This window comes from Cricetulus griseus, chromosome 2, assembly GCF_003668045.3.
Source record: "Cricetulus griseus strain 17A/GY chromosome 2, alternate assembly CriGri-PICRH-1.0, whole genome shotgun sequence".
Taxonomy (NCBI): Eukaryota; Metazoa; Chordata; class Mammalia; order Rodentia; family Cricetidae; genus Cricetulus; species Cricetulus griseus.
Genome location: NC_048595.1, coordinates 259,704,584 through 259,720,185, shown reverse-complemented (window position 1 = coordinate 259,720,185; position 15,602 = coordinate 259,704,584). Strand labels below are relative to the sequence as shown.

General features: G+C 41.9%; 1 protein-coding gene across 1 annotated transcript; it reads right to left on the bottom strand.

Annotated features, from left to right (window-relative positions):
* Positions 1-1,533: 1,533 nt before the first annotated feature.
* Positions 1,534-6,545, bottom strand: Hs3st5 (heparan sulfate-glucosamine 3-sulfotransferase 5). Its single transcript, XM_027402081.2, has 2 exons — positions 6,439-6,545; positions 1,534-2,467 (listed from the first exon to the last, which is right to left on the bottom strand). Exons 1-2 carry the CDS (start codon positions 6,543-6,545, stop codon positions 1,534-1,536), a joined length of 1,041 nt encoding a protein of 346 aa, XP_027257882.1.
* Positions 6,546-15,602: the final 9,057 nt, after the last annotated feature.

Sequence of the window (15,602 nt, the reverse complement as noted above, 5' to 3'; positions counted from 1 at the left end):
AGGTGTGTGAATTGTTTGTGCTACATTTGTTTAACTCTATGAAGCTGTGTTACTGTGCCTGTCTAAAACACTTGGTGGTCCTAATAAAGAACTGAACAGCCAATATCGATGCAAGAGCAAGGACAGGCAGGACTGACAGAGAGTATAAATAGGAGAAAACAAGGAGAAGAGCATCTAGAGAACAAGGAGAGGGGGAATGTCAGGGGCCAACCACCCAGCCACCCAGCCTCCTAGCCACCCAGCCACCCAGCCTCCCAGCCACCCAGCCACCCAGCCTCCCAGCCACTCAGTCACCCTGCCAACAATAGAGTAAGAAGGAAACTAAGATAAACAGAATTAAGGCAGAAACCCAGAGAGAAAAGGAAGATGGATTAATTTAAATTAAGAAAAGCTATCTAGCAACAAGCCAAGCTAAGGTTGGGCATTTATAACTAATAATAAGCCTCTATGTGTGTGATTTATTTGGGAGTGGGGTGGTGGGCCCCTCAAAAGCAAAAGAATGAAAAAACAGAGCTACACACACACACACACACACACACACACACACAGAGAGAGAGAGAGAGAGAGAGAGAGAGAGAGAGAGAGAGAGAGAGAGACAGAGAGACAGAAAGAGAGACAGAGACAGAGACACAGACACACACACACAGAGCTTTCCTGCTGGAGGCCAGCAGAGGGGGCATAGAGGTAAAAGAAGTTTTTAAGAAAAGTTGTACATAGTGTAATTTTAATCCATTCCATTTAAATACCACAATAAATTTAATTTTCACAATAAATTAAATAGCCATATTCAGTTTACAAAATAGAATTACTTAGTGTGAAACTGGTATTTACATCATTTACAATCTGTACAGGACATTTCTCTTTGTTGACATACACATGGAAGTAAAAGGACTTGACTCCCCAGCTCATGATTGACATGCTACGAATGACACCATGGTCCATACAAGGAAACAATAGTGCAAAATCACCACAGGAACTTTGGAACAACGTCAATTTGATGAGATAAGACATTCTTTTAAATAATCAGAAAATATCATATTCTATTTTCATGGCACCAATTCAGTATCTGAATTAAAGAGCCAGCTTCACTTTAGGACAAAAAAACTGAAACAAAAACAAAAAACCATAAAGCTGAATCTTTTACTTCCTGAAGCTTCATAGCCATTGGTACATTTTCACACATTCATCTTTTGGCTTAAATCTATGAAAATGGAGGGTGACAAGTTCTGAATCAAAGGAAGACTAACTCTTGAGAACATTTGAAGTCACTTCCCCCAGACCCACCACCTCTACTTTTCTTTTGTAAATAGCTTAAAAGATGCAACTATGCAGGCAGCAATTTAGTATTTATTTATTTTTTGTAAATTTTTAGTAGAAAAAGAACTGATCTTATATTTGGTCACACACTGCACATGTACAAGTATTCATGGAAAAATGAATCGGGTAGCTGTGTCTGGGAAAGTGCATATTTTAATCTAGAGGAGACACCATGTGTCCCCGCGTACAACACATGGTGTTGTATGATGCATTACTTTAGGGCCAGTTCAATGTCCTCCCAGTGATCTGGTAAAATTTTTGATTAAAGGGATGAAAGAATTTGCGCAATTTGGTAATGACAGAGGGGTCTACCTCTGGATGGATGCGCCCCTTGCTGCCCGCCAGGCACTTATTAAAGATAATGTTAAATCGCAAACAGTAAAACCCTCTGGTAGCATTGAAATATAAATTGTACTGACTTATCCTCGGAGGAAGGTTTAAGAACTTCTCCACGAGCTGTAGTTCCGGCAGAGGCTCGGTGATGAGACGGTCTCCATCCACGATGTGGAACTGTTCAATTGGAAAGTACTTCAGCCAGCGCTCTAGATGCTTCGTGTAGATGCTGGTCCTAACCGCCTTGTATTTCGTGTTCACCTCGCAGGTATTAGGGTCTATGGCTAGCTTCTCAAACTTATAGTAGGTTTTGTTCTTCCTCTCCTTCCCCTCTAGCACCTGAGTGTAATCAGAAATCGCTCGTGTGGTCGGCTCCCTGACAATGATCAACAGCTTGATGGATGAGTTCATTTTGTAAATCCTTTCCGGAACCTCTTCTGTGATGAAATAGGCCGGGCTCTTTTCAATTGTGATTTGCTGAGGGTAGGAAAAAGGCATCTTTTTCCTGTACCACTCAATGCCCTTGGCATAGTTCTCATCATTGTCAAAGAAGTGGATCTCTTGAGAAGCTTTGACCACTGCAGGATGGAGGTTCAACATCTCTAGCAGGGCCCTGGTGCCCCCTTTCCGCACCCCGATGATAATGGCTTTGGGGAGCTGCTGGACCAGGTCATGGAGGCGAACCTGCTCCTTGGAAGAGTTGCCCTTCCGGAATTCATGCAGCAGACCTCTTTTAAACTGCAGGGCTCGGAGTGGGAACTCAGCCTGACTGTGGGTGCCTCCAAATCGGCTTTCAACAGGGCAAATGGGCTGGAGCCTGCAAGCCAAAGAGAGACATGAGAAACTCATCACTACTACGCTTTTCATTGTTCTGCATCTGTGTCTAGACTCAGATTATACATACATAAATAAAGCCACTGGGTCCCCGGCTGCTTCGATACATAATGAACGTATGTTTGGGAAATTTTATGTTAAGCAACCCCTATTCAGTAGAGCACACATAATTGATGGGATTTTTTTATTAGTGCTCCTTAAAATTTTTATTCACCAAGTACTTAATTGACTATGGAATGTACTTATGCTCACAGTACAGGATAGACAAGTGACACCAGCCATACTAATAGCTTTTCAATAGCTCACCAGTTAAAATCATTTAGAAAATTGAGAAGTCAGAAGATTATAATCTTCAGATAGGATACCGAAGGGCAAAGAGGAGACCATTTAGTTGAGGTGTTTCAGAGTATTGCTTCTCCCTCCCTCCCTCCCTCCCTCCCTCCCTCCCTCCCTCCTCCCTCCTTCCCTCCCTCCCTCCCTCCTTCCCTTCCTTTCTTTCTTTTCCTCCTTTGACATCCTAGCATCATGCACATGGCTCTTTAACATCCTTGATAGATAATCTGAGAGGGGTCTTCTATCCCTACCCTTGGCTCTGTGCATCACCATCATGCAGAACTCTAGTCTTGGACCTTGCTGAACAGTTTCTTCTGTGAGAATTTCTGCCCTGTGGCCTTGGGGATAGGCAGAGGAATGTTCTACTTCTTCTTCTTTTGTATATTTTGGGGCTTTGTCAAGAATTACTTTGGCTGTAGATGTTTTATTTTGGGGATCAGTGAATACTCTACTTCTTGTTCTCTTTCTGTTTCTATCTAAGAAGGTCAAGATTATGCTTTCATTTTGCTGATTGTAAGAACAATCTCAAGCACAATGTTCTGTGTATGACCCACACTCCTGTGACCAGAAATCTGAAAGAAAGACTTTGATGGGGCCAGAAATCCCAGATTCTCATCACCATGCAACTTAAATCAAGAAATAGAGATTATACAATAAGGAGTGCAACAGGGAGAGCCAGGGAGGATGCACAACTGTTTATATTTTTCTGAGAGAGAAAGGTGTGGTAATAGTAACAATGTTATTAGAACAAAATGATTACTTTAGCGTGGCCTCTGTATATGGTTAGAAAATTGTGTTTATCTGATGATAAACTGAAAATTCACTATAATTAATTAGTCAACTAGGTTGATGTAGGAAGTCTTTTAAGGTTTCTTGGTTAAAGGGGATAACACTAGTCACAATGGCTATTAAATTATTTCTTTCAGATAAAACTTTTCTAGTGACTCCAGTAATTTAGAGTCTCTCTCCCTCTCGGTGGCAATGAGGCAGTCTCTTGCTTCCCCAAGAGACACCATTGCATCTTCAAGCCATGTTCAACTGATTGTGTAGAACTTCGGGGGAATGGCATTGGATTTGCTCTGTTTATCTAGGTCTATATCATAATTTTTAACAAAAATACAAATGTATTAATTTTTGTAACATGTATTGTATGACTCTTGAAGCACCTCACACTCATTTCAGAAAGTTGAAAACAATGGAAATCTTTTGTAAAAACAGGTCTTACCCCTGTTTTGGTTAGGGTTCCTTTGCTGTGATAAAACACCCATAGCCAAAATCAAACTTGGAGAGGAAAGGATTTATTTCAGCTTACAGTCCATCGTGGAAATAAATTAGGGTGGGAGCCCAAAGCAGGAACTTGGTGGTAGGAACTAAAGCAGAGCCCTGGCGGGGGGGGGGGGAGCAACTTACTGGCTTGTTCTCATGGCTTGTTAAGTCTGCTTTCTTAGGACCTCCTGCCCAGGGGTGGCCCCACCCACAATGGGTTGGATCCTCCACTTCAGTCATTAATCAGGAAAATGCACTACAGGCTTCCCTACAGGCCAATCTGATGGAGGCATTTTCTCAACTGAGAGTCCCTCTTCCCAACCAAGTGTAGCTTGTGTCACATCGACAAAACAAAAGAAAGCAAACAAACCAGGACAACTGTAGTTAATATTTTAGGAAAATGTAAATTTATATATTTATTAGGATTTTTATTCTAGGGTTCTAATTGGATGTTATAAAGTTTTCAACAGATACATAGTTAAAGGCGTTTTTGATTGTGGCAGCCATGAGGATATTCTAAATTAGCCTTTTTTCCTTTATTAGATTCTGTCTATGAAGCTAGCCCTAAATCACTGAGTTACCATTGATGGATTTGTCTCCTAGTCCAGTAGAATGATGTTAGTACCATTTCCATGAGCACCGAAACAATGTCTCTCAAATCTTTTTCTGTAAGATTTAATTCTCTTAGTTGGCCCTGGGTGAAAATGTTGACAAGGCATCTCTAGGAGTGACTGAACTGGAATGGAACTCCCTTTGTCTGGAAAGGGCTGCCTTTATTCTGAACTTCCTTCTTGTTTTTACTTCCTACCCTGGAAGATCAAACTCCATAGGACAATTGCTTTCTGGACTTGCCTAGTCAAGAGAGCATGTTAAGCTAGGAGAAAATATCTTACTCTCATGCTCCCTGAAGAACAGTTCTAAGGCTGCCAGACTCAAAGCAGAATTTCAACATTGGAAGAGACAAGGGAAGTGACCTCAGCCTTCCTCCTGGAAAGCAATCTCCAGTTACTAATGGTAAACCTAAAGAAGCACATGCCATCTTCAGACCTAATCTGTTCAAAATCTTAAGCAAGGGATTTTGAGAAAGGCCCCCAAATGATGGAATTTCTTATACAAGCCATCCCATCAATGAGCTGTGAAAACTAGAGATGAATATGCTACCAGCGGATTGATAAATGTGTTCATAACTATAAGACCAATCACTCAATGAAATGTCAATGATTGGCAACTAAAGGTGTTGGGAAGACTTCATATTAAAGTTCTGTTGTAAACAGAATAGGTCAAATGCTGTTACCTCAAGGACTTTCACTATTAAATGACATGCAAACAGTAAACACTGGAATGCCAGCACTGAGTGATAAGCTCTCAGTCACTTTGGTCACCATTACAAAGTGGGAAGAATTTTGAACTGAAAAATATCAAAAGTTATGATGGACACTGGCTGAAGGAAAGCAAAGACCATTGCTGAATTGTTTTAAAACATCTGAACGATGGGATACTGAGAAGAAAGCTGAAGCTATTTTCATTTAAAAATGTGGATTTGTGTTCATTGACTTTGAGAACTGAATAGGTCAAAGAATCCTGTGTCACACCACAAGAATTAATTTAAAAAGGAGGAAAATAGCAGTTCCTTATTTCAGAACTTAAGCCCTCAGTATTTACTTATCACCCTGACTGTAGAACCACCAAGGAACATTTTAGGGACACTCAGCTGTCATGATGGGGACTCCAGAAGGCCCAGCACCTCTCAACTGTTTGCCTATTAAGAACCAAACCCCAACTCTGTAATTTCCTCTCCATGGATTTTTCCAGTGCCTTCTGGGCAATCATTCTGTTTGGCAGTATCCTTGTTGGGTACCGAAAGTCAGAGATAATTAACATAGTTAAAAATCCATGCCCATAGCCCTCTTTCCAGGGCAGGAGATTGCAAACTTGATCAGCTTCTTTACTAGTGTATACATAATTGTCCACTCATAAATTTCAAAATGAAGAAACATAGTCCTATTACTGCCGTGATGTAATGGCTGAAGGTCAGCACCAGACACACACCACGCCACATTGGGCTCTAGTCGTTATTTATTTATTTTCCTAAGTACACAGCTTTATGCCTTCTCTGAGAACAAGGGTCAGAGCTCTCAGAATACAGATGGATTTGGATAAGCATCTTGGTTTTTTGCTGTGTGGAACTTGTAACTTTATGGTCTTAATGAATCAAAATCAACAGCACAGTAAAGTTGTTTCTTGAGAGTCTTGAGGGACAAAAACAAATGGATCAACTTAAAGTTATAGTTCAACGAAGTTCACATCAGGAGACACACAAAACTACATGAATAGAGCATATATTTAACCACCTACCTATCCAAGCTCCCAACTCTGGCAACTAGATACAGCAGGCTCCCAAGGGCAAGGCTTCCCAGCACGAGGAGCTTCTGTCTCAGCCACACCTGCTGTTTGAATAGCATGGCCCTCCATCAACCTTCAGGACTGCCACAGCCTGAGAGCAGAGAGAAGGTGCCTGTCAGCAGTTGTCATAATGCCAACCAGAGGTGGAGACAGGTGATTAAGCAACAAAGACATTACACACCAGCATTGGCAGGTTTCACAGTGTAACTGATTTTTGCAAAACTTACCTTTCTTTCTTTCTTTTTTTTTTTAAGCGTGGCCAGTGCTATAAGATAAACTATTAATTCTGTGGGGGAAATTATACAAAATTTTCTTTGTCTTCAAGAATTTCTGAAGCACATAAAAATTCATATATACATATCTAGAAAGACAGACAGATAGAATGCCACCCAAAGAATATGGAATAAATGAGCAGCCTGTGGCTTTATCATGAAGGCAACTAACTGGAAAACTTCATTTAGAATAACATCATGAATGCTGAAATTCTGGCTTAGTAAATAGTCATTTTGGGCATAACAATAGCATCTTTAGCTTATACCTTTTTGCTTTGCTTTGGTTGTGAAAGGAGCAAAGGGACCAGATCAAAAGTGACTCCTTCCTGAGATTATCTGGTGAGTGTCCAGCTTGCCTGTGTTTGGAGACACTGGCTCCCAGGAGCTTTCTGTATGCCTTCACACCTCCTCTCAGTCCAGGATGCTAGAAACCCACCTTGACTAGGTGGTCCTACTGTGTGACCTCCCTAGGCTCCCAGGGAAATTGAATAGGTTGGGTTGTACCAGGCTTGCTTTTACCTTCCCGAAGAAGTTTACCGGGAAGTTTCTTCTCTTACGTACCAGAAGTGGAGTGCAAGGGTTTACTTGTGCCGTTATTATATTCTGGAGGAAAAAATATATATAAGCTCCCAATTCAGACTTCTTATTAAAAATAAATCCAACCCCCTTTCAAGATAAGATTGTTTGCTTCTTATTGAAACTGAAAATAGTAACCTGAGAAGATGGAAGCAGAACCCTGACTGGAAAAGATCTCACTGCAAAGGTATCTGTACTTTTGTTATGTGACGATCCCTGCCCTGCAGAAGGGAAATGCTGGGTTGTCAGGCTGACCTATACTTTCATTTATCAAGAAACTGCTGAGGGCCAATAATATTGTCTACTGTTAGAGTAGGCACACAGAGACTTCAAAAATGTTCTGAAAGAGTTTCAGTCCTTGGGCAACTGATCCTGTGATTAGAGAATCATGAAACAACCAGAGAATACAACCCATGTCTCAATAATGTGGGGATAAATGTTGATGAGGAAATTTAAGGAAAACACCAGAGAATGTGGGCTCCACAAAAAACTCAGTTTTTATTTGCCAAGGAGATTGTAGGAAGCCATCCAAAGAGAGGCGATAAGACCAGATAAAGGAGCACATCCCTGTGCTCGGTTCTGTGCTGGGTGCTACACAGAATCTTGAGCAACTAAAAAGACATAGGGTTTGTCCACTTGGGATCTAGACTCTAGTGTAAAAATCAGATGGTAAGTCAATAAACCTGTATAGTATTAAAAGGTAATTACAAATTATATTAAATGTTGCAAAGGAATATCATAGGAGAAAAGAAGTAGCAGGGAGTTTATGTTCTCCCTTGAGGAGGAAGAGTTGAGTGACATGCTGGGGAGGATAGCAAGGAGGAAGAAGAACCACCTTACATGGGAGTTGGGGTAGAAAATGATTGACTTTTGTGAGTAGTGAAGCTTTGTAATCTAACAAATAAAGCTTGCCTGAAGATCAGAGTGCACTACTTAGCTATACACCTAATTAAGAGCTAAGTCACTACATACACACTGACATTCACATATACATACACAGCTACATACACACCACACCACTAGTTAGCTACATACAATAATTCACTAGTTAACCATATAGAGGATAGGCAGTGGTGGCCACACCTTTAATCCCAGATCTCAGGAGACAGAGGCAAATGATCTCCATGAGTTAAAGGACACCCTGGACTACATGACAGTGAATCAGTCTAAAAGAGAAACAGAGATCATACCTTTGATCCCAGCACTTGGGATGACACCCCTTTAATTCCAGTCCTAGAGAGAAATATAAGGCAGGAGCTCTGTGCAGTCTCAGGGCAGTCTGAGGTCTGATGGAGAGCACTGTAGTCTGCAGTCACTCTCCCCTCTTTGGTCTGAGCCTTCGTAGAGGTAAGGACTCTAGTGGTTTGGCTGCTTTGCTTCTCTGATCTTTAGCTTGAACCCCAATATCTGTCTCTAGGCTTTTATTATTAAGACCAATTAGTACTCGTGCTACACTCGTGATAAGGGAAGGTAGATGCAGTCAGGCAGAGGGATTAAGGAGGGAAGGGAGAAGGGTGTCTGTTGTGCAATGGGTGGGTGTAGCTGTGGTTCTGACTTATCCTGGTAAGTCAGACTTGCCTTGTAGGTAACAGCCTAGAGAAAGGGGATAAAAGGAGGTTTACTGAAGCCTACTCTGTGGTAAGCACATTGTCAAGATGCTATTTCCAGAAATCCAAAAAATGAAATAACCTGCGAATTAGATGGAGTTTCATAGACAGGTAAAGGGAAGTTCACTGTTTTGTCTCATTTCCCCTGGCTACAAAGTTGCCAGGCATCAGGAAGGCAATGGCAGTACTGATGGCATGTGGTTCCCCACTCTTCTGAAAGAACTACCAGACTCTCTCCAGGTTGATTCCCAAGGACCTGAGAGCCACAGCCTCTAGCACAGGGCTTCAGTGTGTGCTCAAAATGCAAACACTGCTACAAGATGCACAGCAAGGTGGAGGCCATCCTGTACTAGCAAAGAGGTCCTGAGGTTAGAAGCCCTGGACCTTCCTTTCCTTAGCTACAAGATGGGACAGCTTGTGACCTCCCCACATGTTGTGGTTTTAATGAGAAATGCCCTCCCCCCATAGGTACAAGCATCTGAATACTTGGTATTCAGCTGGTAGCTCTGTTTGGGAAGGTTAGGGAACATCTAAGAGGTGGAGCCTTGCTGGAGGAAATGTGTCACTCTGGCTTTGGGCTTATTGATTACTTTTGGAGGGGTATTCATGCAGTTTCCTTCAGTTGGTAGAACTGGATCTGCTCCATTATGGTGACAATTAGAGGGTCAAGGGAGAATATCTAGGCCGGAGAATAGAGCTTGGAAAATGTTTGCTCACATGAAGGTCTGAAGTGCCCTCATGCTTGGACTCTGCTTGAGAATGGCAAGTGTGGATAAGGAGGGAAAGTAAGAAAGAATGTGAAGGCTGCCAAGGAGGTGGTCCAAGGACTTAGGGTCTATAACACATTTCCTTTAGAAATGCTTATGTAAGTCTGTATGCATCAGACCATTAAGCCTGACTGACTCTGGGTTATTTTTGCTATGACACCTGAGGATCTTTCAATCTCACCCTGGCTCCAAGCACCTCAATTATAGATTCTGACCCCTGAACAAGCCTTTATAGTCTCATGTAGGCTTTTCTCTGTGGGATGTGCTGATATTACCAATATATGTACCACTTTAGCTTCCTTGTGCAAGATGCCTTAAACATGTCTACTCAAATTTTCTCTAGCCTTCTGTCTGAAGAGCTGGACTACTGCTCATACTGGTTCCCCATATGCTATATCTGGCCCATCACACCATCCAAGCACCTTTGTATCCACTGTGACAGTGAGGGTATCTCAATGTGAGATTCCAGCTGCTATGGGAGCTGCCAGTGGCATAGTGCAGGCCCCACAGTCTTGGTGCCAGGAGTACTTGTGAATGTTTTTGGTTTAGTTTTGTCATGGGACCCTTCTGAATTTTGTTTTGCTCACTTGTAGAATGAAGACAATAGTGTATGTCTCACAAGGTTACCATGACATGGACTCTGGGAGAGAAGTTTGTAAGCATATTAGCACTTTACAAAAATGAACCAGAATTGATATCTTGAGGAGGCAAATCAATTAATTCTTGAAAAGCATTTAAAAAGGGAAAAGATAGAATAAATGCAGTTCTCATGAATAGTATAATTGGATTGTGAAAAACATAGGTCCCCTTCAAGCATACATCACTTTTAATGGGACCTCTTATTAAAAATTTAAATACCAACACTGGAGTTTCTAGTTATGCAAGATGGAGAATGTGGATACCTGGTGATGCACATATACCACACAGCCAATGCTTGTCTTGATGAGATAAACCCTCTTTGAACTTTTGAGGGATAGGAAGGTCTCACCAGCATGTTCCACTCAAGCTCTTTAGAAGAAAGACAGTGAGTGACATCTTCTTCTACTTCATAGCTAGTGACTGGGATGATATGAGAATAGTCCCAGAATAAATTTTCCCCAAGAAAAAAATAAAAGATACTGATTTATGAATCAGGATGCCTTTTTTGTTTTTCTATGGTATCAAGAAGGGTTAAAGAGTCTATAAAAGTTGGTGTTCTCATAGACTGAGTTGTCTCTGTTAGTCTGGGAATACAACGAAACGGTATAGATTCAATCTTTATGGGCAACGGTACTAAACTAGACAGAGAGTTAATGGTATTTTAGTAATAGTTTATTAGAGCAGTTGTGATGGTTAATTTTGGTTGTTGACTTGACTGGATTTGATTTTAACTAAGAGACAAGGCTTTGGGCAATGTGTGAGGACATTTCCTGCAAGGAATGGCAGATGGGGAGGAAAGAAACCCTTTCAGGAGGGCAGCATCTTCTGGAGCAGTTCTGATAGAAAGAGGTCTGAGTGAGATGCAGTGCTGTTTTTGCCTGCCTGCTTTTACTCCTGATGGTGAGTGAATCTGCTTTGTTACTGCTTTTGTCAACTTCACTAACATCTGCACTAAGCTTCTTCAGTCTTCTGATTTTGACTGAAGTGTCTCTCCAGGACTCCTTTAGACTGTCAGAACCAAATAGAGAATTTGAGGCATGAAAAACTTCTCTGATGGTCTGAGAAGTTCCTAGGACCATATAGATCTTCCTTGCCCCTGTAGTGTGCAGATAGCCATTGTTGAAATGCCTGGTTTATATTGTGTAAGCCAATCTAATATGTCCCTTTTATAATCTACATTCCTTCTATCAGTACCATTCCTCTAGAAAATGCTGGCTAAAACCCTGCTATATTGGTAACTGGTAATTTATAAAGATTTTAAATGTTTGTATTTTTATGGGCCTACAGTGATATTTAAGTCCTTACTTGTCTCTTGTTTTTAATCTCTCAGTGACTCATTTTGTGGTTCAAGAACAGCACAGTTACAATTTCTCCCGACCAGCAAAACTTCCACTGACATGGTGTATTAGCTGAACACAGCTGAGTATCTACAAGAGAGTACGTGGCCAGAAACGACAAGCTGTAGAGACATCTGGCTGTTTCAGTAAAACAGCATTCAGCAAAGAAAGAAACAATTCCCAAGCTACAAGAAAGAGATGAGGGGGTTCAGAAATAATAATGATACAGATATGTTCAAGTTTTGCTCAAAGGCTTGGAGACACGGGTCCCACAAGCCCTTGGCAGCAGTAACAACAATAATGGGAATGATAGCAACAGAGTTCATTAAAACAGCTGAACTTCTGCGGCAGAATTACTCCAGGAAAATCATAGCCCTCTTTTGAGTACTAGCTCAGTCTTCCCAGGAAATAGCCTTCGGAGGCAGACAAGATGCGTTGTCTATGGGCACCAGGCTCTGTTCTCTTCACATTTATTTTCTGTCGTAATGCAGCAGACTTGTAAAGTACAAGCTGTTTTATTTTATTTTTTGGATGGATAATGAGGAACAGAGAGATGTGCAGATTACTTCCCCTGGGGTGTGTACTAGTGCACACAGAGGGGGAATTTAAATTCAGAGTTACATGACCTCAAAGGACAGGGCTCCTTGACTAAAACCCCCAGATACTCACCTGTGAGACTCTTGGTAAGCACATATTCACTGATGGACCAGTGCAGACAAAAAAGAATCTTCCCTAATGATATACCTTGTCTTTGAAACCTGAGGTAGAGGATGAAGAGGTAGACAAACAGAAGAAAAAGTTTCTATGGAAAGGGAAACAATTGTGTGGTTTCAACCCTACTAAAAGGAGGAGAAAGGTCAGGAAGCGATGGCAGTCAAATCAATGGAAGACAGCACTTTGTAGCTGTTAGCCACCTCCTCTTTCACCACCACTCAGAACGCAGACTCACCAAAGCCGTGGGACCTTCATTTGCCCTCCTTCTAGTCCCTATGAAAGATTTTAGAGTCAATGATAAAAATACTGCTTTTGACTGTCGTCTGTCACTGACTCAGGTTGTCATGTGCTGTCCTCCAGCAGACCCTGGTGAAACCTACTTAGTACCTTTACATTATGACTGTGTCCCATTGTCCCCTCTCCAGTCCTTCCCCTGAGTACTACAGTCCATGGCTCCCCATCTGTCCACCAGTATGTCCTAGAAGAAGCCTTGGAGTTCATCAGACTTGTTTTTTTTTTTTTTTTTAGCTCAGTGCCCTTGGTTCCATCTTTAGTGCACTGTCATTTGTCACTGCTGTGGCTCAGGTCACTGTCTCTCTTAAACTAACCATTATGGTCTCCTAAGTGGCCTCCTACTATTAGTTTTGCTTTTGCCTCAATTTGTTCTCCACTCTGATGCCAGATGGATCTTTGCAAATGGGAATGTGATCTCGTTGCCTCCAGGCCTAATACTCTTTAATGGGTCCCCATCAGTAGGGTGGTTTTAAAGGATCCTTCGCCGCTTTCCACCTCACCACCCCCAGATCTACTCTTAGTAATTTCAGCACAAAGAACAGCTTGCCATCCTTCTGAATTAGGCGTGGTCCACATTTCAAGTTCTTTCTTTTGAGGTTCTTATAGCCCCCTAAGCAGTAACTCAGAGCTCTGTGGGGAGTACAGGAGCCTCCACTGTCAAACTAGTGCTCCCACTGTCTCCCCTAGGCCTTATGTTCTCATCTTAGTTCCTTGGGGCTCTTTCTAGTCATCCAGAGAGGGCTGAGATATTCTTTCCTGGACCCCCACAGCATCCACTGCAGAATTCTCCTTAACCCAAAATGGCTGGTGTGTGTATCTTCCCATAATGTCAGCTTCACCGGATTGAGTTTTCATTATTGAATTATCATCAGCACTTAGGGTCGCAGATGCTCAGCAAACAATTGCTGAATAATCAAGCCAGTCAGATGGGATGGACTTTAATATCCTGAAAGCTGTGACACCTGGGTGCCACCTCTCTTTAACTGAATTGAAATACTTTATCTTTGTGTGGTGCTTGCAGGCTCATCAAGTGCTGTGTGTCTGAAAGTGACCTCATTTTCTTGCTGAGTATTTATGTATCCTTTGTCCAGATTCAGCAGTCATTAACATTTTTCTCTATATTTGCTTTATGTCCCACATTTTGTTATGTAAACACATGTTGATTTTACTGAACCATTTGAAAGTAAGTGGAAGACACCAGCCTTGTAGCATCAGAAGGCCTCATATGATGATAAGAAAACCTGGGATAGAGGGAGTGCAGTAGTATCTGTGTCTCAAAGGCTTGGGGAGGTGAAGTGGTCCTATCCGAGCTTCAAACTGCTTAGTCCACTAGCTAACTGTAAGCTGCCAGCCTTAGGCTTCCTACAGCATCGCTCTGCCTTTCAGAGAAAGTTGCAAACTTTACAGATCCCACCAGTGGAAATTGATGTAGCCCCACATTTCCCTAAACTCAATTTGTGAACTTTGATGAGCTGTGTAACAAAAACAGACAAACAACGAAATGAAGAAGGAATCCAGACTGACAGAAGGGAGGCAGAGAAAATGTTCCCAGGAGAGTTCTTGTCAAATGTACTTTACCCCCCCCACCCCTTTAAACTCCTTTAAAGAAAAAAGAGCTGAGAAAGCAACTCGTTATTCTAACGTGAGTGGTAGAGGCAGCAGTGCCCATCCACTGCACCTGCCGGCATGCTACAATTGCTCCTATTGCAAGCCAGCTGCTCTCCCTCTCTCTCTCTCTCTCTCTCTCTCTCTCTCTCTCTCTCTCTCTCTCTGTGTGTGTGTGTGTGCCTCTTTGTGTGTCTCTGTCAGTGTCTGCATGTATGTGTCTATGTGTGTCTTTGTGTTTGTGTCTGTATGTCTCTATATGTATCTGTGTATGTGTCTGTATGTGTGTGTCTGTGTCTGTGTGTGTCTCTGTATGTCTCTGTGTGTCTGTGTTCATGTCTGGATATGTGTAGGTCAGATACAGACATGGGGTGTCTCATGCCTTTCTTGGATATGGTCTGTCACTAAACCAGAACTCACTGATTCAACTAGACTAGCAGGTCAGAAAGCCCTAGGCATCCTCCTGTCTCTGCCTCCTTGGTGCTGAGATGATAGTGTTTTTGCTCCACTTGGCTTTTTTACTTGGTGCTAGAGATCAAACTTGGTTCCTCATGCTTGGGTAGAAAGCACTTTATTGACATAGCCCTATTACCTGCTCCCTGAAGTCATTATTAAAAATTAGATTATAGCCTGGTGAGGTGGCATACAGCTGTCCCTAGCTCTCATGAGACAGAGGCAGGAGGATTGGTAATTAAAGTCCAGCCTAGGCTACATATATTTAAAATTAAATTGTAGAAGGCAATAAGCACCAAAATCTCATTGTTGCCTGATTGTCTTGTTACTTCTCACAACTGTGCATGTTTGAAGTCAAGCCAATGGCTCTGTATGGTGGGAACACTGCACATCTCTTTCTTATCCCACATCCCATAAATTCATCTTCTCAGCTTAAAATTCTGTTTTAGCCCATTATTGTTGGTAGTTTGAAAGCAGCAATGAAGAGATGATTCTTGCAACAGAGACTTGTAGACACTCCAAGCTATTCTTCCTCACTGAGGTCAGCTTGAGATTTTACCAGCATCAATATTACTTCTGTCTTTCATTACTTCGGTCTTTCTAGATACCTAATTAGCAAACACATAAGGTGATGTGATACTGTTTGTTGAAAACGAGGCTGGGCTATCCTCTCTTTCTTCCCCTCTTTACCCATGTTCCCATTTTCCTGACTCTTCACTTTCATTTCTAAGCCTCCTGTGGTCTTCTTTCTGTTCCTGTGATCCTTGGTCCTGGTCTTTCTCTGCCTCCTTCCATTTCCACATACTGAATATGTTTTCTAAATAAAGAGCTTAAAAAGCAAATGATGAAGAA